Genomic DNA, 22917 nt, shown 5'->3' on the forward strand with positions numbered 1-22917 from the left:
CGTCAAGGTTTCATCCGTCAAAAATATAATAGTGGTTGTTGTGATTGTGGTAGTGGCTAAGTTTGTGCCAGCATCAACGTCTGTGTGCATGACCGTTCCCAAAGAGATTTTTTAACATAATGACGTGAAAGATTTCATCAATTTGTGTCATTGGGATCCTGGTGAAGGATACGACAATATTTATATCAAAGTGGCGCAGCAAAAGTTTAATAGCAATGTGGTGTTGCGGAGGATTGACATCATTTCACTTGTCTTGCCTGCGCGTTTGATTTGAGACCCCAAAGCTGTTGGTGTTTCATTTGATAATGGATTGCTTGAGGGCAAGCAATCCTGGGCAGCGAGGATTTGTCATGTCCCCAAATTTGAATGTAATAATTTAATTTAATTAATTAATTAACTGGTTCCAAAATTTAAATAATATAATAAAAAAAACCTTTAATTAGTTACTTTAATTAATTAATATGGGCCCAAGTTATTATTTGTATTTGTGGTTCCGATTGATTTAATATATCTCGGACCTATTTTTATTTTAGTTTTCGTTGATAATTTTTGCCACTGGCTATCTTTGTACACCCTCGGAAAGGTTATCCCCGACGGATATTTAAGCACGGCTTGTATGTAGTTGTAGGTATTTCTCTGTATTTCCGAAGTGAAAGATCTTCCCTACTTGGCTTATTCGGTTTCGGTGGGATTCAACCCTCACCCTATTCCGTTGCACGTAATACTTCATTCAGATTTGACAAATCAGAGCACCATCTTATTGCAAATATTAATTGAAGGATATTCGTGTTCAATCTTCATTCTTGTTTGGTTTATTGATGAATTCGGATTTATAAATTTATGGTTGCATAACTTAGCATTCCTCCTCTATCCGTATACCATCCATCCCCCACATCACAAAGTGCATCTTCCGTACAGCAACCATACAACTTAGACAACTCTGTAACTGTACTACCGCTATCATACCGTACGGCTTGTCTTCTCCCCACACCGTACGACCATTGCACCTCCATCCTGTACGGTCATAGTGACATTCCATCGTACGGCCTCCAAGGGAAAACCGTACAACCTTCAAGCATCCACTGTATGATCACTTACACTACTGTACGACCTTCAAGAGGACACCATACCACCCTCAGGCCTACACCGTACGACCATACACTCTACCGTATGACCATCAAGATAATACCGTACTACCTGAAGCACTAGCCACCCAAAGCACTGAGGAAGAACTACCTGAAGCATTGGCCACCCAAAGCACTAAGGGAGAACTATCTGAAGCACGAGCCACCCAAAGCACTTAAGGAGAACTACCTAAAGCACTGGCCACTCGAAGCACAGACCCGAAGCACAGACCTAAAGACTCTAGAACGAAACATTACATAAGAACTGTAAATCATACTTGTGAATCTAGCTATGGGGTGGCAAATGATCGGATTTGGCCTACAATTGTTGGAGATTGCACAAGGAGGTTGGTTGTTTGATAGTTTTTGGTTGCCAAATAGACCTAGTTGCTTGAGGAAAATCGTTGGTGTTGGTAGATCGCTAGATTGGATTTGGCAATCAACGCTAGTTATCAAATTGCTGAACTTGAGGAATTTGAAGATTGGTGTCTTTGTAAACATGTCCCCTAGAAGGATGAACCCTTAAAGAATGGAGAAAATGATGGAGGAATTCACAAATGAGAGGAGGGTTGAAATCCGAAATGCTCTAACTCGGGCTAGGATAAATCCTGAATTTGAAGATAAATTTGACGAGGTTGTTGAATATCTTGAGACGATTGAAGTTAAGATTCCAATAGAAGAGGAAAGGCTATTGAAGGATATGATACAAATGGGTAAGGGTCATAGATTTGATGTTTCTAACTTCGTAGATTCATTACTTCTAGAGGATTTGATAGATTGGATTAATGAATTAGAGGATTTCTTTGAGCTTTAAGATATTAGAGATCTACAAAGGGTTAGTTTAGCTTAAACTAAGTTGAAAGGTCGTGTTGCCTTATGGTGGAAAGAATTGCAAAACGATAGAGAAGATAATTGATGCAAGAGCAACCTTGTAAGAGCAATCTTGCATCACCCAAAAATATTTCCTTTTTGTTTCTTGAATAAGGGTTGTCTCAGTGCAGAGTTGTTATTTCTGGATGTAATGTCCCCATCATAAAATAAATGTATTTCATTAAACCTTGTTAATGGGCCGATTGATTTAATATATCTCGGACCCATTTTTATTTTAATTGTTTCCGTAGGTAGATGTGGCTGTCAACTATCTTTGTACACCCTCGAAAGGTTTTCCCGACGGGTATTTAAGCACGACATGTAGGTAGTCGTAGGTATGCAATTTTGGATTATTTTCTTTGAACTACGATTCCTGTTGGAGTTCTCTATTGTTCGTCATTTAAGAAGTGAAAGACCTTCCCTATTTGGTTTTATCTGATTTTGGTGGGATTCAACCCTCACCCTATTCCATTGCCTATAACACTTTGCTCGGATCTAGCAAATCGGAGCACCATCACTTGGAAAATATTAATTGAAGGTTATTTGTGTTCAAATCTCCATTATCATTTGGTTCTATCTAATGAATTTGGATCTCTAAGTTTAGATTGCATTATTGAGTTTCCCCTCCATCCGTACAGCACTCATCTTTTCGAGAATAGACAACTCAGATCTATACATCACCATAAGGCATACTTGTATTCTTGTCTATATGGCCTTCCTATTGCACATACACAATTCACCGTATACCTACTCATCACCATACCGCATGGTCGTCTGGGCCTACCGTACGACCATCCACCCTGTTGTATCTACCATACGGCAGACATCCCTAATACACCATCCCATACAGACTGCTACCTACTATACGGCCTGCCACCTACCATACTGCTGCGTGCTGCAATGACACAGTACAGCCTTCCTATTGACACCATATGGTCTTCTTGTGCCTGACACCATACGACCTTCTGGTGTACTAGCTCTGACACCATACAATTTGTATTCCTTTGCCCCATGGATACATTTTCACCTCCGAAACCATCAAGCTTGATTTTTTTAAGGTGACTATCAGAACGAAACATTACATTAGAGGCTTGTTACTTAGTAAGTCAGTCATATGAGCTCAGAATGTCCTAATTTCAAAAGTGGATGTTCATCTTGGATATATCAGCCTACCAATTGAGGCTCAATGCCATATCATGAGTATTCATGAAGTTATTGGGGATTTTTGGTGTACAATTTTGGTATTAGAACTCCAGGCTCAACATTGAAAGCCTTAGAGGCCCAAGATGGGCTCTGAAATGGGGTCGACTAGAGCTTGCGCATGTTTGGCCTTGTAGATCAAAAGCTAAGGATTCTGAAAAGTGGTTATAATAGCCAATCGGAGAAACAATTCGAAACTTATGGCCTTCCGAAGTTGGTCCTACAAAAATTTCCAAAATAAGTGTCAAAGGTGCATCGGATTGACTCTATATGTAATTTTAGACTTAGTCGGCCTCAAGGGTTAGGGTTTGATGTGTAGAAACTTCCTGGGTGATGTAAAAATGCCTATATAAGGAATGATTGTACATAGTCTAGGTCAACTCTGGGTGATGGTTTGAAGCTCTGCGTTGCAATTATTGTAAGGAAGGCATCCATGTGGATTTGCATATTGTATTTCAAAATTCTGTAATTCCACATTTGCGACGATAATAAGAAGCCCATATTTTGTTCTCGCCAATTTTTATTATTTCTTTCTTTTTGTTATGTGTTTGTGGTATTAAGGGGAGCACCCTTCATCAATAATGGTGAACCTAAGATAAATAGATGGAGAGTTATGGTTTCTAGATGTAAAGCCAAGTTCGTACCAAAGCATTATGAGAGGATTTGATAGATTGGATCAATGAATTAGAGGATTGCTTGGAGCTTTAAGATATTAGAGATCTACAAAGGGTTAGTTTAGCACAAACTAAGTTGAAAGGTTGTGTTTCCTTATGGCAGAAAAAATTGCAAAAAGATAAAGAAGATAATAGTGAACCTGAGATAAATAGATGGAGATTATGGTTTATAGACTTGAGGCCAAGTTCATACCAGAGGATTATGAATTGGACTTGTTTATAAAGTTAAGGAACTTGAAGTAAATGGTTCTAACAGTTAAAGAGCATACTGAAGAGTTCTAGAAGATGACTATTAGATCTGGAAACCAACAAGCATCTAATGAAAAGGTTGCTAGGTATGTTAATGGTTTGAGACTTTACATTTAGGATGAGTTACATATTTTGAGGATTAGTACAATTGATGATGCTTGTCAATATGCTTTGAAGGCAAGAGATATGTTGAAGAGAAGACACGTTACCCCTAGGGTTAGGGAAAAATCAGTTGTGGATAAGGGAAAATATAAACTTGTAATTGAAGAAGAGCTTGATCAGATGATTCATGGACGAGGTAGACACAACATTGAGATCAAAGGTCCAAATGTGGTAGTGTTGAACATAGAGCTTTCTAATGTTCAGTTGATTCTAGCAAAGCTAAACAAAACCTTTTGCCATCAAGAGAAAGAAAATGAAGGTGAACACGTTGAAAAGGAAGTTAAACCTGAGATGGGATAACCTCTGATGTTCAGAAGAGTTATGTTGAGGAAGAAGGAACCAAAGCCTATGCAAAGAAGACAGTTGTTTAGGACTGTTTGTAAATCACGAGGCAGATATTGTAAGGTTATTGTGGATGGTGGTAGCACTAATAACCGTGTATTTTTTAGAAATAGTAAGAAGGCTTGGGATTAGAAGATTCAAACACCCTTGTCCTTATGCGATGATCATATGGTCAAAGTGAAAGAATAGTGTTGGGCTAATTTCAACATTGGATCATACGGAAATGAGTTATTGTGTGATGTGGTTGACATGAGTACTTGCCATGTTTTGTTAGGAAGACCTTGGCAACATGATGTTGGTGCTATTCATGGTTGTCGAAGGAATGTAGTTTCTATCATGAAGGATAGAAAGAGATTCTCTTTACTTCCTTTGAAGGAGGAATGCATGAAACCTAAGAACTTAAGATTGATGAGATCTTACACCTTAGGAAGTCAACTACTTTTGATTTGATGGTGATGGATTAGCAACATCTGGCTAAGAAGGTTATCGAGGTTGTACAGTTGTTGAAAACTCTAATGAATGAATATGAACTAGTGAATTTGAAGACTGATGTTAACCAGCTGATGTTGTGGCAAGTTACCAGAGTAATAGTATTAGATGAGCAGCAAAATCTTGCATCAACAATAATAGTAGTCATTTGCAAAATCAACATAGTCATTCTGATAAAGAGGATATGAAGGTTAACAATGAACATGAGGTTTATGTCATAGATCCAATCAGATGTTCATAAGTTCCTCTTATGGAAGATCTTTTTATTCACCAAGGGTGTCCAATGCAAAAGCATCCTTAGGTTGTTGGCAATCTTGCATCACCCAAAAAGATTCCTTTTGGTTTATCTATTTATTATTTATTTGGGAAGTTTTCCTATTGTTTCCGATAGCAATCAATCTAGTTGGCTCATTAGCTTATGCAATCCTATTTATCTTGTCTAGACATCCTAGAGATCCTATGTCTAGCTTCATATCTTGTTCTAATGGTTCCAAATGAAATTATCTTATGATCAACCCGGTCTTGTAATGGTTTTCCTGTTCTAACAGCCAAGATGGTGAGATTCAGCTTGTGATGGAGATTCACGACATGCAATTCTAATTGGCGCATTGTTCTACATCGTTATACTTGCGGTCGACCCTCTTGTGTGTTCGCGAGGCCTGATGTATCTTATTGATAGAGTTCTTGTGTCTCTGAGTCCTAACCTATTTGTTTGTAATATGTTTCCATTATCTTGGGATTTATGATCGGTTAAGCCGACTTGTGGTTGGCGATTTTGTATATAAGTAGGGTAGGGATTCTGATTTCAAAAGAAAAGGATTAAGAAGTATTAGGAAGATCCTTAGAGATTGGTAGAAGCAACCGAAGCACTTCGGTCTGTTGTAGTTAAATTAGTTTTGGGGGATGACCAGATGCAAGCATGTTCATGAGGAGAGTGAATGTATCTGACTTGTTAGCCGTTGTATACTGACAATACCAATATAATATTTGCCTTTGCAAGTCAACTTGATAATAATATAGTTGTTTCTTCCATCGGTGTCATTGTTTCTTGTTGTATTTGGGTATTTCCTGTTGTGGCATCTCTAGCTACAAGGTTTGGACTTCTTTGGAGATTCTCTGACCTTGAATGGATCACATTGAGTGCGACAGTCACTATCATCTCCAGCTATATCAGAAAAGGAAAATTAAATATGCAAGATGGTCTTGTCTTATAGTCGCTTATAGCAATTGTATTGCTATGCCTGATGTAATCCTAAATGTATGCAATGAAATTTAAGACAATACTGCTTCTAGTGATAAATTCGTCTCAGATATGATCCTTCAATTCATGCAATGTGTGATATGGTAATATCGCTTATATCTATATAGTTGCTATCTCGGATGTGGAGTTATGAACTTGCAGCAAATCTGATGCACTGTCTGATATATACAATTCTTCCTTGAAATCAATGGTGCTGTCTCTGACCTTTGTTAATGTGCTTGCAACTGGTATTACACAAATAGGCAGATGCTCAAAGAGCAGACCCAATTATGGATAAGAGACACAAAGTTCCAAAATTGGAGATTGCTGAAGTTAGATTGAACTTGCTCTTAATCCTCCAAAACCAAAGAGTTGGCATCCTTTAAGTGTGATTAGTCACATCAGTTCTTGATCAATCTCTTCATAAACATTATTATGCTTGAACAATTTGCATCTTATGGTTTATGTAATCACGGATGCTGTATGTCTAAATTGCTGTCATTGTTACCATGCTATGTTCCTTTTCTTAATATTTAGTATCACTAATTGATAATAAATCACTAGCCCCAACTATAGTCTCTGATTCATGCTGCTTATAGATGAAATCACATTGGACTGGATTACATCTGCTAAACATTATAATCTCCAATACAAGGTGAAGCAGTGTTACTCATATGTACTAGTCTCAAGTTAATTACATACGTGCATGTGTAGGGTATCTTTGTTTGAAGGATTATTATTTATTGGAGACTCCACTGTAGTGGTGTCTAAGAAGAAACTATTCCCGTGAAAAATTGGGATCCACTTTGCAATTCGATACTGCTTAATCTGAAATCAGACAACACCATAGATTATTCATCCGTAATAACCCTCCACAATGCCCATGGACAATAAATGGTTTGTTTGCGGCACAATATTCATCTTTGATATTTGACTTTCGGAGAACTTTGATCAAAGATGGATGGTGCCCACCAGTAGTTTATCATTGTGATACATGCTGAAGATGATGACAGCAGATATATGATCCTGACATCTGTAGATAGATACTTCCTTAATCATATATGGATGATATACTTCACACCATACATCGATGCAATCAATAGTTAACATTGGCATTAGAATGTTGCTGATTGTCTTAATGACTTTTAACGATCGTCTTCTTGGATACTGCTCAGTCATTTATCATTTTTTATTAGTCTTAGATCGATACTTTGCCACTTAATAATCATCCTTCACTTATCGATTTGGGATGATGAATCGATCAGTTAATTTCTATCTTTGACCCTTACTGTATGATGATTGTTAATATCTTGATTATGTCACTAGATAAGAATAAGATTAAATCTTTAATTAAAACTTATTTAATCATATATCAACTCTTCTTTCCTTTGGGTCTTGAATGGGAATATTACACTATCCATCAGAACTCTAAATACTACCATCCTCATGTCTATCTCGAACTCTAACTCCCTTTTCTAAAAGTTCTGACTGTATTGGCCAAGTGAATGTAAATGACTTATTCCCAAGACAACTTCTGTCTCACCAAGTCCCACCACAAAGAAATCATCTGACACTGTGACTCATCCATCTAAATAGTCAACTGTCAGAGACTTGTAGCGCAGTTCATTCTGAATTCATCAGCCACCACAAACCTGAATTCCGGAATGTCCTCAAGCTGCAAACAATTCCTCACCACTGGGCTTTCATCTATAAAATTATGAGTTGTCACTGTCAATCAAGCAGGTAACAAGTTGTCCTTCAACATCTCTCTCACATGAAAAGGATGATGATTAGGAACTCTTAATATAAAGGTAATAGTACCATGTGCCATGTCACTTGTACTATTAGCATAATGTTCCTCTTGCTCACTTTCCGAACTGGTGTCTGCTACCTCCACTCCTAATTAGGTAAACCAATTTTACAGGTTCTTCCTCCAATTGAAGGGCGTCCTTCCTGGATTTTCAACAGAGCTCTTTGACATTGGCTGCATATTGATGAGCAGAAGTGTAAATTGACTGCATACTGATCAGCAGAAGTATAGGTCTGAGTGACCAAGTACTAAGGCAGAGTACTTGTGATTTCAACGTAACTTTCTGGGCATTGTGAGCCTAACTTGCCAGGATTCACATTCCAATTTTCATTGTAAACTATTCTCACAACCGGTGTGGCTGTATATGGGACTAAGACTGTCTTGTCCCAAGGCTCAACTCTTTGTCTTTGTATTTGGAATCTTAAGGTCTTAAAAGACTCTATGTAAATCTTATTTTCATTTAATTGTTTTTAAGTTTCTTCTGTGTAACTCTAGTCTCTGCTTCTTGGAATATGTCAGTCTTTCCTGACAAACTCTGCCTACTGTGCCACATTGCTTTGGGGTGAATTGGATATGGCTGAAACAAACACTTATTATTTCTGTTCACTTCTGTGTGATTCTTCTGCAGATGAGATGGTAGGAAAATACCAAATTATAAGCCACTTAAATATAAACATATTGCACTTTGATTGAGTCGGGTCAGCTCTAAGTCAGCCTATATATAGATAGGTCAGCTCCAATTCAGCCTTGATATAGCTAGGTTAACCCTTATCAAAGAAGATTTCCTCTTTGGAACTATTCGAAGCTTTCAAATAAAATAAGCCTCTGAAATACATTTTAATATAATACTTCTAATGGCATGAAATAACACCAATAAAAAGAATCCTGACCAAATTCAAATAATATTTATATTCAACTTGTTTAGGCTTCAAGAATTAATTTTTACCCCTTCAAAAGCACAAGACTATCTTTTGTAAATGTATATTTATAAGTTGGCATATAGAATATATTTTTGAAAAAGGTAAAGTATAAAAACCATTATGTATTTTTGGTTATTACATATTAAGAATTTTTTGAAGAACAAAATAGAGGCATTTAGAACTAGTTAAAATCGTCACTATTTATGAGAATGCAAAAAATAAATTAATAATATTACTCGTATGAACATCCGAGAGATAGGAATTGAGTTTTGTATTATAAACATCATAATAATTCTATCCAGTTGTAATATCTGTGGCACTAAAAAGATATACAAAATTATAAACATCCAGAGATAGCACAAAGTATTAATGTCTTTAAAATACATAGACATGAAATAAGTTACTGACTTACAATGTCTTCCAATGCTGGAATTCTCCAATAACTGGCGGAATATCTCCATAAATCAAGGCATTTCTTAGCACTCTACAAATAGAAACAGAGATATAGAAGAATATGTTGGGTAAGTAAACTGCTCTGGACATGATAACCCTAAAACTTCCATGTAGAATTAATAAGCCAAATAATTGATTTTCTTCTACTCACAATATTCTTAATTTCTTCAGTTTGGTCACAAATGACAAATCTGATCCACCACCAGTTAGATCAGTTATCCTCCTGTTAGGATATGTAATCATGCAGAACCATAGAAAACAAATCAGTGTTTGAATATATTCAATGAGGCTTATATAAATATAAGTATGTATTTGTTGATAATGGAATAATGATATGAACTGGAAAATTCAATTTAGTATGATATGATGCTAAAAGGGAAAGGAATTTTGCTGTTAATATTCAATTTCTAGGCATATTATATTACAAGTAAAAATTTGCAGAAAAGAACAAAATGAGAAGAAGGAAATACTTACAAATCCTTCAAATTAATCAAGCTTGAAAATTTAGATGGAATTGGACCCTTCAGAGAGGTAGCTTCAAGTCTCCTGCAACATGGATAATTCAATACTATTTTCATTTCAAACATTTGCAAATAACTCAATCGTATTTCATCAGTTTCCTCTCTCTCAAAGGGACAGAGAAGTATTTTGTACTATTCCTTTTGCATGTAGCATCTCTATAGAGAAGATATAAATAAGTAATTGACATCATATAGAACAGAAGTCATCTCACAAGATTGAAATCTTCCTCCATTTAGCAATAAAATCTGGTATTTCACCCTCAAAGTTGTTGCTAGATGCTCGACTGCAAGAAAAGAATTTTATTTTTTTGTGCTAGTATTCTAAACTTTGAGATATTAACATTGAATCCTTAAAGAAGACAATCACAAGGGAGACACTTACAAATCATTCAAAACCTTGAATCTGGAAAAGCTTTTAGGTATGCGTCCACTAAATTGATTATTTCCAATATGCCTGCCAGTGTAAAGAAAAAGTATTTTCTAGAATGTCCAAATTTAATCAATACTTTTAAATGGACAACTACTCTATACAGAGTCATAAATAGAGTCATGCATATTCATTTCCTTTTTTGACAAGAATTCTGTAAAAACAACTTGCTGGGTTCCGAAACCAACCCACCTATTTTAGTGCTTTTTAGATAAAGGATTTTAAATCTCAAAGTAATCTTTAGAGGAGGGTGGTTCCTTTGTTAGTTCAATTCTAATGTTGATCTATGTAACATACCAATTTTTTAGACTGAATAATATAATACTAAATTCTGAAATTCGTATCTTAAAACAGAAAACCGAAGAAATGTAAGACAGTTAGGAAAGTAATTCAGGTAACCATATCACCGAAAATAGACATCTTTTGCACCTTACAATCCATTTCATATGAAAGTAACTGCATCAATCTATCATAACTGAAATAACTAACAGATATCCATAAAAATTCAAGAGAAACTAAATCATTTCCATTGATTCCATGAATTATATATTAACTATGAGAAAAGAAATTGCAAGATAAAGACCGGAAAAGGAAACAAACAAAATTTGGATAAGGTATCTGTTGATGTTGTGCAAGCCTTGGCTTTCTAGTAAGCGAAGAAGCATTCACTTGGGCTTAACCTCACAACCACGGACCTTATTAATCCCCACATCTTTTAACAAGAAAGGCCCTCCCTACCCCAAGGTTGGGCTTGGGGCACCTTAGTCCAGCCATCCGAGCATACCGGTGTTTAGAATGTCCACTCTGTAATAGGCGGCATGCCCGATTAACTGGCACCACCAACATCTTGTGATCAATAATAGGCAAGCATGCCTCTAAGACAACCTTGGCTAAGGATTTAGATGGGTTTCTAGTACCCGATCACCACTACTCGACTTGACAACAGAGTACAAAATAGACAAAACATGAGCTTACTTGGATGTGTTATCAAATTTATTTTGTGTTTAGATATTAAGATTCTAATTCTGTTTCTTTCCCTTGCAAGGTTTTCTTCCCCTTCACCCACTTTCCTTGGAGAAAGTAACTCTCATTTGTGAATAGATCACCAAGATTTCCATCCATGGGCGGTTAAACCACAAGTACTATCTTGAGCAATGATAAATTCAGTTTTTACAATATCATGATTATAGAGCAGAATTCACAACAGATGTAAGACGGAGAAGAACATAGACCTCAAGCATTTACGCATCTAGTAATTCTGCCTTTATTTGAAAACAATAGGATTCAGAGAACTCGATAATCAGAAAGGACAAGTGTACTGACTTAGACACATATTGGTGTTTATATGTTATCATAAAACCTGATGCATTGTTACAAAGAATATCGTCGGGTGCATAGACGTAATTCATAGCATTGAAATCAAATTGCCACAGAACTATAACCCGTGCATAATACATAATCATATAAATCCAATGTATTGATAGAGAGTGCACTATCAGGTGCATAGATGCAGAATTCATAACTTGGTTGGAGTTTCCTTGATAGTTTAGTTGATGCTCCAACCTCACAGCTTGGAACGACTCTTGTTGTGATATGACAGGGGTGCGAAATGAGGAAAAAGCCAGCGTCCGAATACAGAAAAATATATATTGAGAAGTAAAGGGGATCCTCCTCCATCAGTTGTGACATGATGTATATATAATACCCATATGGCCTTTCCTTGCTCGCTCAAGGTAACAATTATAAGATCATCAGTTTCAAGCCACCGAGATTTTAAAAGAAAGAATAGAGAGGTGGCACCAAGTGTACTTAGTCATCTCACATGGAGAAAATATAAGTTGAATTATTAAAGGATTCTTTAATTTAAATCAGATATATATATATATATATATATGTATGTATGTATGTATGTATGTATGTATGTATGTATGTATGTATGTATGTATGTATGTATTATTTTTAATTTATTCCATCATGCTATTATTATATCTAAGGTCACACCTATTTAAAATACGTATAGCTATATACATGAATTTAAGATTTATTTTAACCTCATATCCTCTTGATATATACGCATGTATATATTTATACATATATTAATACGGGCAAACTATAGATGCTATTTTGATATCATGGTGGCATCATACATTTATACACATATATGCATATATATATAGGTGATGATGAAAGAAAACTGGAGACGTCATCAAAGAACAACAAAGGTAATGGTTCTAAACATGAATTTTGTTAATGATAGTTATAAATTTCTTTTTTTAATATGTTTGTCCAAGTAGCTCATGACTGTCCAATGGTGTACTCTATTGAGAAGTCGCTAAATTCTTATCAAGGTAGTTAGAGGTCATATCTGGCAATCGACAAATGGACTAGAATAGTGCCCTATCCCTTGAATCTCGTTTATAATGCTTTCTCCCCTTCATTTGCTCCTGTAGCCACATGTGCAATATTTCCACAATAATAACAAGTTCTTCCATTTTAAATCAATATTAGAATATAACACAGATAATTGTAACAACAGCTAACTACCATCATCAATTAACAAGTAAATATAACATGCAATGGCTAACTACCATTTGTATATGAGCAATGTTAGTATGCTAATAGAAACCAAATTTAAATAAAGCTTCTACAAACTAAACAAAATTCATAAATTTCAAGATAGACTAAGATGAGCTCTCAATTGAGAATATGAGCCATTAATGGGCTCTCACAATGAAAAGCTCTCTTGTTGAGTAGCTTTGTCTAAATAGATAGGATGTATGCTCAAGCTTTATGCTTCAAAAAGTGCTTCAAATGGAGTTGGAATTTGGGTGTGAGTGTATGGTTTTGATGTAAAATGGCTTCTTAAAATGGCATTATGACTTTACTTCATGGATTGTGTTAAAATGACTTGGGAGAGGATTCCTTAAATAGGCAAAGGGCTTGAGGGATCAAGGGCTAGGATGCAAGGATGTGAAAAAGCTTATAGAAGGCTCAGATTGCATGAGAGGAGAGCACATGGATTGTGCTTCCTTACAACCAATCAAGGAGTGACACATGTCACATGGTGAGAGGATGGAGGAAAGGGGAAGGATGAGTCAACAAAGGAGGCTCAAGGGATAAAATCTTCATAAAGACCCTCATAATGACTTGTAAGAGCAATAAAAGGGCTTGGAAGAGTCATTTATGGCCTAGTGGGCTTCATAAAGTTTTATGGTTGAGATATTTTGAGAGTGATGAGAGCAATTTCGACTTGGACTTGATTAAGAGGGTTTTAAGCTTGCTTAGGATTGTGCAAATGATTAGAGGATGGATTAGGATGGTTTAGGATTAGCTTAGGGATAGGCAAGTGGATGGCATTTAATGAGGGTGGGTGAAGGAGGAGATATTTGTTAACTTTGGCTTGGGTTAGTAATTCTTAACCCATGTTTAGGGAATGTGACAAGGTTAGGAGGGGATTAGGATTAGGTTTAAAGACATCTTCTAAAAGAGTCTAGACTTTGGATGAGGATAAAGACTTTCTAGAATAGTCTAGAATTTCCTAGGATGAGAATGAAGACTTTCTAGAAGAGTTTAGAACTTCTTAGGATGAGGATAAATTAGATTTTTAGGAAATAAATAAAGTTTTATTTATTTCAAGGGTTTGGGTTGAGGAGATATTTATTAGAACTTTTTTAATAAACACGAGGATTAATATTTAATCTTAATTAAATATTTTTAGTTGGGATTAGGGGTAGGAAATGATGGGATTAGCCTTTAATTAAAATTAAAGAAGGATTAGAAGATTTTGGAAGAGGTTAGTGGTCTTAAGGAAATTGGCCAAGTTTTGGGCAAAAAATAAATTTTTTATTTATTTTGGATTTTTTGGTCAATTTATTAATTAAATAATTAATAAATAAGGAAATAATGTTTAAATAAGATTTAAACATTTTTGGGAGGGATTCCTTAATTAAATATTTTTAATTAAGATAAAGGGATTTAATAGCATAAAAATTAATTAATTAATTAATAAATGATGATGTCATTAGGACTTTTTCAAAAAATAAAAATACTTTATTTTCTAAAGGTTTTTAGGTGTCTACACCATTATCAATAAAAAATTATACATAATAACTATTAACAACCAAGTTCACATGAAATAAATGGTTAACTATAACTTCCCTTTTCACATGATTAAAAAAAATGATTGTTTTAACTAATCATCTCAACGGCTATAATTTATTTAATAGGTCAAAATTTTGGGATGTAACAATCTATTCTTTGATAACAATTCTAAAGTACCAAACATGTAATGTCCTTCTTTGCTCCATTCCAGCATCTGTGGAAACCTTCAACTTTATTGGAGAGCATTAGCATTATGTGCAATAACCAGCCCTACTTTTTTTTTGTAATAAATGTTGCAAAATGTAAAACTAATGAAGACTAACTTGCTGATTGTTAGCTTCGTATAACATGCAAGCCAATAAACCAACTACACGGAGTGGGAGTTTAAAACCATCGTCACTTTACCAATACAATACCATAGAAAATAGACGATCAACTCAATGATATGGGGGCAGTACCTTCACAATTCAATTAGTACATTTGTATAGAAATAAGGACTGAATCTAGGTAACAAGATGAAGAGGGGGCTGAGCCATCACCTCAAAATCATTACATACTTATACGAAACATTAGGTGCTTTGTAAAATGTCCTTCAACTCATCAAACAAGTATAAGCTCAGTAACCAAATAAAAGAGGAATAAGCATTGAAATCATATTATCTGGTAAAAATCAGACCTTAAAAAGAGCAGCAAACTCTCTCAAACTTCTCAAGTAGGTGCACATGCAAATACCAAATCAACACCCATCAACTTCTTTAATTTTATAATAAATTGCTCCATGTGATGTGTAATATCCTCATTCATGACATAAACTAGGTCATGAATAAATCACTAAAGCAACAAGATTTGATATACAATTACATAAGTTTTTTAATAAGATTTAAATTTATTCATGTGGGCAGCTACAAATATCATTCCCAAGAGAGACTATATCAGATGACTTCATTAGGAAGTGATCAATATTAAAGACATCAGTGAGTAACAAATGATAAATGAATAATTGGTTATTGTGCATGGAGACAATGGATTAGGAATTACCAGGACTATTAAACGAGTGATGGATTAGAGAAAGTGAAGTAGTTCAGAAATACAATAAGGAAGATATGTGGAATAATAAAGTAGCAATTCCTCACAGAGAAAATGATAGTCAATTCCATAAAGATAGTCTATAGCATATTTCAGCAGTGCTTGAATTAGTTAAACAATAACACTCCATTAAAGATAATCGACAACGTGGACAAAGCAGTGATTCTTTATTCCATTGTGATATCCCATTATTTTGATCATAGAGAACATGTGTATATAAAAAGGCAAGGACAATAAAAATGCACATACATATATATATATATATATATATATCCTCCATGGTAGTTAGTTACCATCATTTTGATGCAAAGATGTCCTTTCATACTCTCCTTGAGGGATCAATTCAACTTAAGGGGATTCAACAAAAGACGTAATACATCAGTGGACATACTTTTGAAAAAGCCCATTTCCCAATTCTAACAATGGTCTACCAATACTCCTAACTTGCTCTAACTTAGGTTTCAAAGTGACTCTTAGATATCAACTTACCCCTTGCTTACTAGGTGTCCCAACTAAGCTTCTTGCCTCCCATAACCCCAAAAACACACCTTACTATTCATGAGACTCTAATATTGGAAAAGATGTTAATTCCATCAGACCAACATGTTCCAACCATTAGATTGGGTTTCCCAACTCACTAGGTTATGCTTACTTCAATAACGGCCTAATTTCTCCTAGCTCAATTTTCCCTCCTAACTTGTATTTTTTTGAAAGGACTCAAGAAACTAATGGGTGTTCCAAATACCCCTTTTGGTACCTTTAACTAATCCCAAGGAACCAAATTATGACAATCAACATAAGTGCCAAAGTACTACTAACTTGCAAAGACCTAATAGGCCTAATTAGGCCAATTTTGTGAAGCAACTCCTACATACAGATAAGACTAACCCAAAACAATACCTAAAGCATCTCAGGGACACCAAATAGCTTCTGAATCCCAAGTTTGGACTTCCAACTCAATACCCATTACGAGATATGGTCATTTCTAGCTCGAGATATGGTCATTTCTAGCTTTGAACATAAGGTGGCAACATGAAGATGTCCATCTAGGGCATCATTTTTCTACTACGTTCCTACATATATTCATAAATGGGTTTCAAAATCTCGAAGTACATTGGCCAAGCTTGAAATTCTCCAAGAGTTGTTGAAAACCAAAGGTGACACAATTCAAGCTATGGTCATTTCTTTGTAAAACCCTAGGTACAAGTGTAAAACAAGACTTGTCAATACAAAAACTTGCTTATCTCTCAATTCCTAACAATTTAGTAATCCAAACTTGATGCATGTGAAAGGTAATTGAGCACTCTACCTTAACAGATTTCAGGCTGGTTCCAATCTATACACGCATATGTGGCAGCTCTATACAGAAATTTTGCAAGAAAACAGTAGTTTTCCATTGCTCCAACATTCTCCTTACATCTACTCAATGCACAATGACTCTCTGACTCTATTCGACTCCCTACACCTTCTAAAAACCATTCTACTTGAATTCCATGAATTATTCTCGACATGACTGTTGGACTTCCAACTTCCCACATTTTGCAAAAAGTTGACAAGTTGCATCTTTGCAACTTTGCGAAATTGACAAGAAAAGTTGTCAATGACAACAAGTTTGGAACTCAATGGACCATTCACTTTCCCACCATGACTTAGACCTCCTAAGGGACTAAAAGTGCCTAAAACAACAAAACTTAACATCTAATGTCCTAAGTTGGTCATTTACACAAGTTGGCTTGTAGTCATGCCAAACATGGAAATGCTACTACAAAGTAGGACTTATTGTTCAAACTTCAAGAAAACAAACATATGACTTTATTGACTACCTTGGATCAACCTAAGGTCCTAATTGACCTTATCATCTCCTTTGTCTTCAGTGGATGCCCTCGCACCATACTCCTGGGATGAATGAATCTCAAGTCCACTTGAGACGAGCTCTTGTAATGAACTGCCATGCTTCTTGTTTTGGTCCTCATCCATCCTTACTACCTCTGATTCAAGCTTACCTTTCCATTTTACTAAGTATTGCTTGTATTGTCTTCTTGTTTTCCTCACCGCTTTGGTGCCTAGTATCCTTTCTAACTTGGAGTTTTCTTGTTTCAGAATGTCACTCAGGTCTTCAGCGACTTCCTACAGTTGTTGTGGGTCATCATGTTGCATCTCACCCTTGAAAGGTGTCAAATCACAGATGTTGAAGATTGGGGATATTCCAAGATCTCATGGCAATTGCATCTTGTATGCATTATTCTCATACTTCTCCAAGTTCTGACATGGTCCTACTTCTTTTGCATTAGCTTGGTTTATTTGGCTCTTGGCAACCTATCCTTCAAGTTTACCCACACTAGATCTCCCACTTCAAACTGAAGTTCCCTTCTTTCTTGACCTGCTAGTTGTTTGTACTTTTCTAATGACTTTCGGAGCTACAACTTGTTGTGAGGTTCTCACACCATCGCCCCAAAATTTTGGGGACCCCCTTTTTCTTGATTGCCTTGGCAAATTTTTTTGAAGTTGTCCAAAAAAAATTAGATTTAGAAATTTTTACGCCTTGGACGCCTTTGGGCAAAGAGAGATGTGGTTAGATTTGTTTTTTCACCCAATCTTAACTCGATTTTCCGGATCTTGTAATTTTATGCTTAGGCTGAACAAATTTAAAAGACGATATTTTTTTCGACGGTTAGAACCATGCTTGGCAGGATAAAATTTACAATTTTAATTTTTGGACTTAGACAATTTTATTTTGAAAATTGGATGTTATTATATAATCTTTAGCATTTTCAAAATGAAATTTTTTAGATTTAATTGTTTTGGAAAATCTGAACTTTTTGGTGAAAAAAGAAATTTTTTGATAGTGAAATTAAAATTGGAAAATCGATTTTGAATGCTAGAAAAATGGTTTATTTTTGGTAAAAAATTGAAATTGCATTGCAAAATCGAAAATGGACTTAATTGCAAAATTTTGCACTAAATTGGTTTAAATTGCCTTGAAAATTTTAGAAATACAAAAAAAAATTGGTAAATTAAAAGTTGAAAATCGATTTTAGCTTGCTAAATACGGTTTTAAATGATATTTTAATTACCAAAACGTTATTAAATGAAAATGTTTAATATCTCCAAGGCTTTCTTAATTTTTATTTTGCAATTTTGGTCCTAATCGGCAATTAAAAGTGCAAATTTCACTATTGGCAAAATTAATTTTAGTTTGGCATTTAATCTAGTACCATTAATGGTGGCCTAATTTAATTTTTTGTCTTCTCCAGGGCTAGTCGGCCAGCTTGGAGGAAGTATGGTAGTGGGATATAAGAGGGCTTCCCCCCTCTTTCATTTCTCATTCCATCACATGCTTTCCTCTCTACTTGGCAATTTTTTAGAGCAGCCTTCTATTTGGCGATTTTCCTAGCTTGGAGCAGATTTGTTGCTTGGCAATTTTTTTGAGCAGCCTTCTCAAGTGTTTAGCGATTTTTTCTAAGAAGGAGCAGCTTGGAACTGTTTGGCGATTTTTTTCCAAAGAAGGCATTTTGCTTGCTTGGCGATTTTGTTAGGGCAGATCCGAATCCTTTCCTCTTGCCTTGGTGATTTTTTTTAAGTTCTGATTTTTGCTAAGGGGCTGCGATTTTCACACCAGATCTGGGCAACTTTTTTATTTGGTGCAGGATGCATTATTGAAGATCTGATTCTTGGCAAAGTGTGGGCAGTTTCAAAGAGATTAAAATTCTAATTTTTTTGCAAGAAGCTTGATTTCCTAAGGTCTGATCCGAATTCAAAGAAAGCCCAGCTATTGGTAAAGGTAAAATTCAATTCATTCTAGAGCTGAAAGTTGGTTTAAAGGTGGATTCCACTCCTTGTTCTTGCTCGGTTTTGTTTCCCTTATGTTCTTCTTGCATTCATCATCCACCACTTCATCATCCCATTTATAGGTTGAAGTTTGGAGAGATAAATGTAGATTTCATGATAGGACACTTGGCGAAGCAAAAATAAGCTAGACCACCCTAGGAATGAAGTTGGGAGATATAAATGTAGTCCATCCTAAGGTAACGAAGAGGCAGAAATAAGTGTAGTCCCACCCCTAGGTTGAAGATTGGAGATTGGTAAGTGTAGTGATAGGAATTGGCGAGGTAGAAATAAGTTAGAATCCATCGATAGAAAGAAGGTTGGAGATCGATAAGGGTAGTCCATATCACTCAGAACGAAGGGGCAAAAATAAGTGTTTAGGATGGTAGATGTTAATGCAAGCAAGAACCCTAAGGGAATGAATACTAAAAAAGACAAGGAAGACACGATGCCTAAGACCACCTTTTTCTCGAAAGTGAGGCGAATAACTGATACCAATATCGATATAGTGAACATGATACAGCTAAAGGACAAACTGAAGGAAGGACAATCCCCCATGGCAAAGAAGATTCACAAAAATGGAATTGTACACGTGGCGGCCTTCCCTCCTACCTTGCCTTGTCCAAAATTGGTAATGGAATGTGCATCTCAATTTGATTTGGTTAGTAAATCCATCATTTTTTATTAAGGGAAGAGAGTGTTAGCCAACATTGGCGGGCAAGTGATCGAAGAAGCATTCAATATCCCCTAGTACAAAAGCATGATAGTGGTAATGATGGACCAAGCGGCTAAGTTATTCTAGGACAACCAAGAGGCTTATTTCATTCATCTAAAGCAGGATTGGCTACACAAAAGCAAAAAGGGAGTTACCAGATCATCAAGGCTCACCATATCAGATTTCAAATCAGAGTATGGCAATCTCATTGCGCTTCTCAACTGGATCATAGGCCTAGCTCAAGGTATGCAATTCGAAAACTGGATGTACTTCTTTATTGATGAAATTGAAAAAGGAAAAAGAAGATTTGATTGGGCTAGGATCATAAGCGAGAATATAGAATTGCAACTTAGAACAATGCAAAATCAAAAGCAATTCTACATGACATCCTATCTGTTCTATTTGATTGCGAGGTTGTATGAAAATCCGGGACTTCAGGCATTAGGAGTAATTGATAATGGGTCAGGGCAATGTTTGGTGCATGAATGCTATCCATAGCTTCATTTGCACAACAACAAAGACTATAAAATGTTTTGTGACGCCTTTGCCATGAAGACAGTAAGGGTATTACAAGGGACACCTGCTAAGAGGCTCTCATCGGAAGCAGAAGGAAAGATTAAGAAATATGGGAGTTGATTCATCCAGTTTCTGCAATTCACTTATATTAGAGTAGCAGGAAGCACAGTTTGTCCTAAGAGACTTCCAAGGTACCCACTCGACAAGGTAGTTTTGATGGAATTGGCTCGGCAACTTGAGCATTATGACAGAATGATGAAACTCAAAGGTGAGACAAGCATTACCTTCTCATTTGGAATTGGCAATGATAGTTGCCCCAATCCTGTCACCTTTGTAGCTGCATAGAAAGAATTAGAATGGTATCATCTAGCATGGTATAGAGCAAGGTAAGGATTTGATCCTAATGGTCTTATCAAGGCATCTGATGAAGATACATTCAAACATGTTCCTACTATAGAAGATTTATGGGCCAATGTGCAGGACGACTTTCACGTGAGAAAGCTAGCTTTCTCAAGATTGTCAGTGAACATGATGAGGGCAATCATATGGAGAGACCTTAATATTCCCAATCAACTGGAAGATGATGAAAATGTGTTGACAGAAGATTATAATACAGTGGAGGGAACAAAGTTGAATCCTGTGGATTAGAATGATCACCAAGATCCTTCCTTGGAGGCAATTACAAGAGCAGTTGATTTGCACACCAAGTCATGGTACAATGGGAAGTTGAAGAAATTACAAAGTCAAAGGGTACGCCTTACTTATGAAAAAATGAAACCAAAGGAAGGTCCAGCGGAGTCAGTCGGACAAAAGGGTGAAGGAAGTAGCCAGCAGAAAGGAACAGTCAGAAGCAAGAAGAGAGGTTTGGAGGTTGAGAAAAGAACATCCTAAACCTCCAACAAAGAGACAGAATGCAGCACTGTCAAGGGAAAGTATAATTGAGGCTACAGGTCAAGAAGATAACACAAGTGAACAAGGGGCCACAGTAGAGGTGAGCTCTGATTCATAATCAAGTGGTTACAATGATAGCACCGAGTACTCTCCTCTCTCAGAGAACCAACATGGAGATGACATGGCAGTTACTAGTGGAGAAGTAGATGGGCCAATTGATATTGAAGAAGTAAGCCAAGCGCCCGAGGCCGTTGGTGATGATCGGCTAATTGAACCAAATCCAAATTTGGGGAGATGCACCACACCACTATGGTTGAGGCAAATGCTTATGCCAAGAGATGAGGTAGTAGCCACCCAAATAGTTGAAGACATCCAAGGATTAATGGAAAAGAGTGATAGCGAGAACCAGAAACAAATGGCAAAAATAGTGGCAAAGGTGATTAGGAGCAACAACAATGGTCACCGAAAGGTTCAAATTGCTATACCAATGGTTAACAAGGCATTGGATGAAATTGCAGCTCAGAAATACGAGATAGTAGAGCATAACTTGGGAAGAAACATGGATGACATGGAATGTGAGCAGATCCAAGAGGGCATTGTTTCAATCAAAGAAAGGTTGAGGAAGGCAAATAAAAAGATCATAAAGTTGGAAGCCGAGAACAAGTATTGGAGAGATTGCCAGCCTATCCAACAGTTGCACCAAGCAGCCCTTCCTCAAGACAGCGGGAGCAACATGGAAGAAGGAAATATGTAGATTTCTGACTTCAACTATAAATCCAAATAATTGAACTTCAGTGATTTAAAAGACCAATGCCTTTTCTTAATTGGGCAACAGAATCAACTATGATGAAGATTATTATGTACAACTCTATGATACAATATTTCATCCAAAATATCATCAATTACACCTGAGCTCAGCAGCAAATAATTTTTTATTTGCAATCCTATGACAGCCAAAAGGAATTTAACTTCTTAGGTAGGAAGTCTGATTAGATAGAGATGCACAAACTTTATATGTTTCACACTATTCCCTGTCTTTTGAACACAGAATACGGGAAATACCCAATGCAAAAAATAAAGCCTTGTAGGAATAATTCAATAATTTCTTTATTGATCATAAAAGACAAACCATCATTCTAATTGTATCTCTTTGCCTTGACAATAAACAAAAAGGCCTTTTTTATTTTTAAAATATAATATTTTGAAGTTATATTAAAGTCGTACTTTAATATTTTATTTTCCCTTTACAGGTAAATATATGTCCTCTCTGTTCTCGGAATGTCTTCTTGCTTTCATATATCT

The 22917-nt window shown here is 36.0% G+C and overlaps 1 protein-coding gene across 15 annotated transcripts in view; it reads right to left on the reverse strand.

The window, feature by feature from the left end:
- The window catches only part of LOC149554454 (putative LRR receptor-like serine/threonine-protein kinase At1g07650), a 283858-nt gene that overhangs the window by 232595 nt on the left and 28346 nt on the right, over positions 1 to 22917 (reverse strand). For 9 of the 15 annotated variants that reach the window (XR_016364373.1, XM_089828514.1, XM_089828516.1 and 6 more), the window contains 5 exons: positions 10437 to 10508; positions 10267 to 10338; positions 10008 to 10079; positions 9685 to 9756; positions 9493 to 9564 (listed from right to left, as the gene is read on the reverse strand). Coding sequence is in view for 13 of the 15 variants with exons in the window: in XM_089828514.1 (XP_089684640.1) it covers positions 9493 to 9564; positions 9685 to 9756; positions 10008 to 10079; positions 10267 to 10338; positions 10437 to 10508 (360 nt within the window). In the remaining 2 variants the exon portion in view is untranslated. Of the gene's footprint in view, positions 1 to 9492; positions 9565 to 9684; positions 9774 to 10006; positions 10080 to 10266; positions 10339 to 10436; positions 10509 to 22917 lie in introns of all 15 variants that reach the window. The other 6 variants (XR_016364372.1, XM_089828508.1, XM_089828509.1 and 3 more) reach the window with 1 other exon arrangement.

This window comes from Cupressus sempervirens, chromosome 5, assembly GCF_028749045.1.
Source record: "Cupressus sempervirens isolate cs-2001-9-10 chromosome 5, ASM2874904v1, whole genome shotgun sequence".
NCBI classification, from domain to species: domain Eukaryota; kingdom Viridiplantae; phylum Streptophyta; class Pinopsida; order Cupressales; family Cupressaceae; genus Cupressus; species Cupressus sempervirens.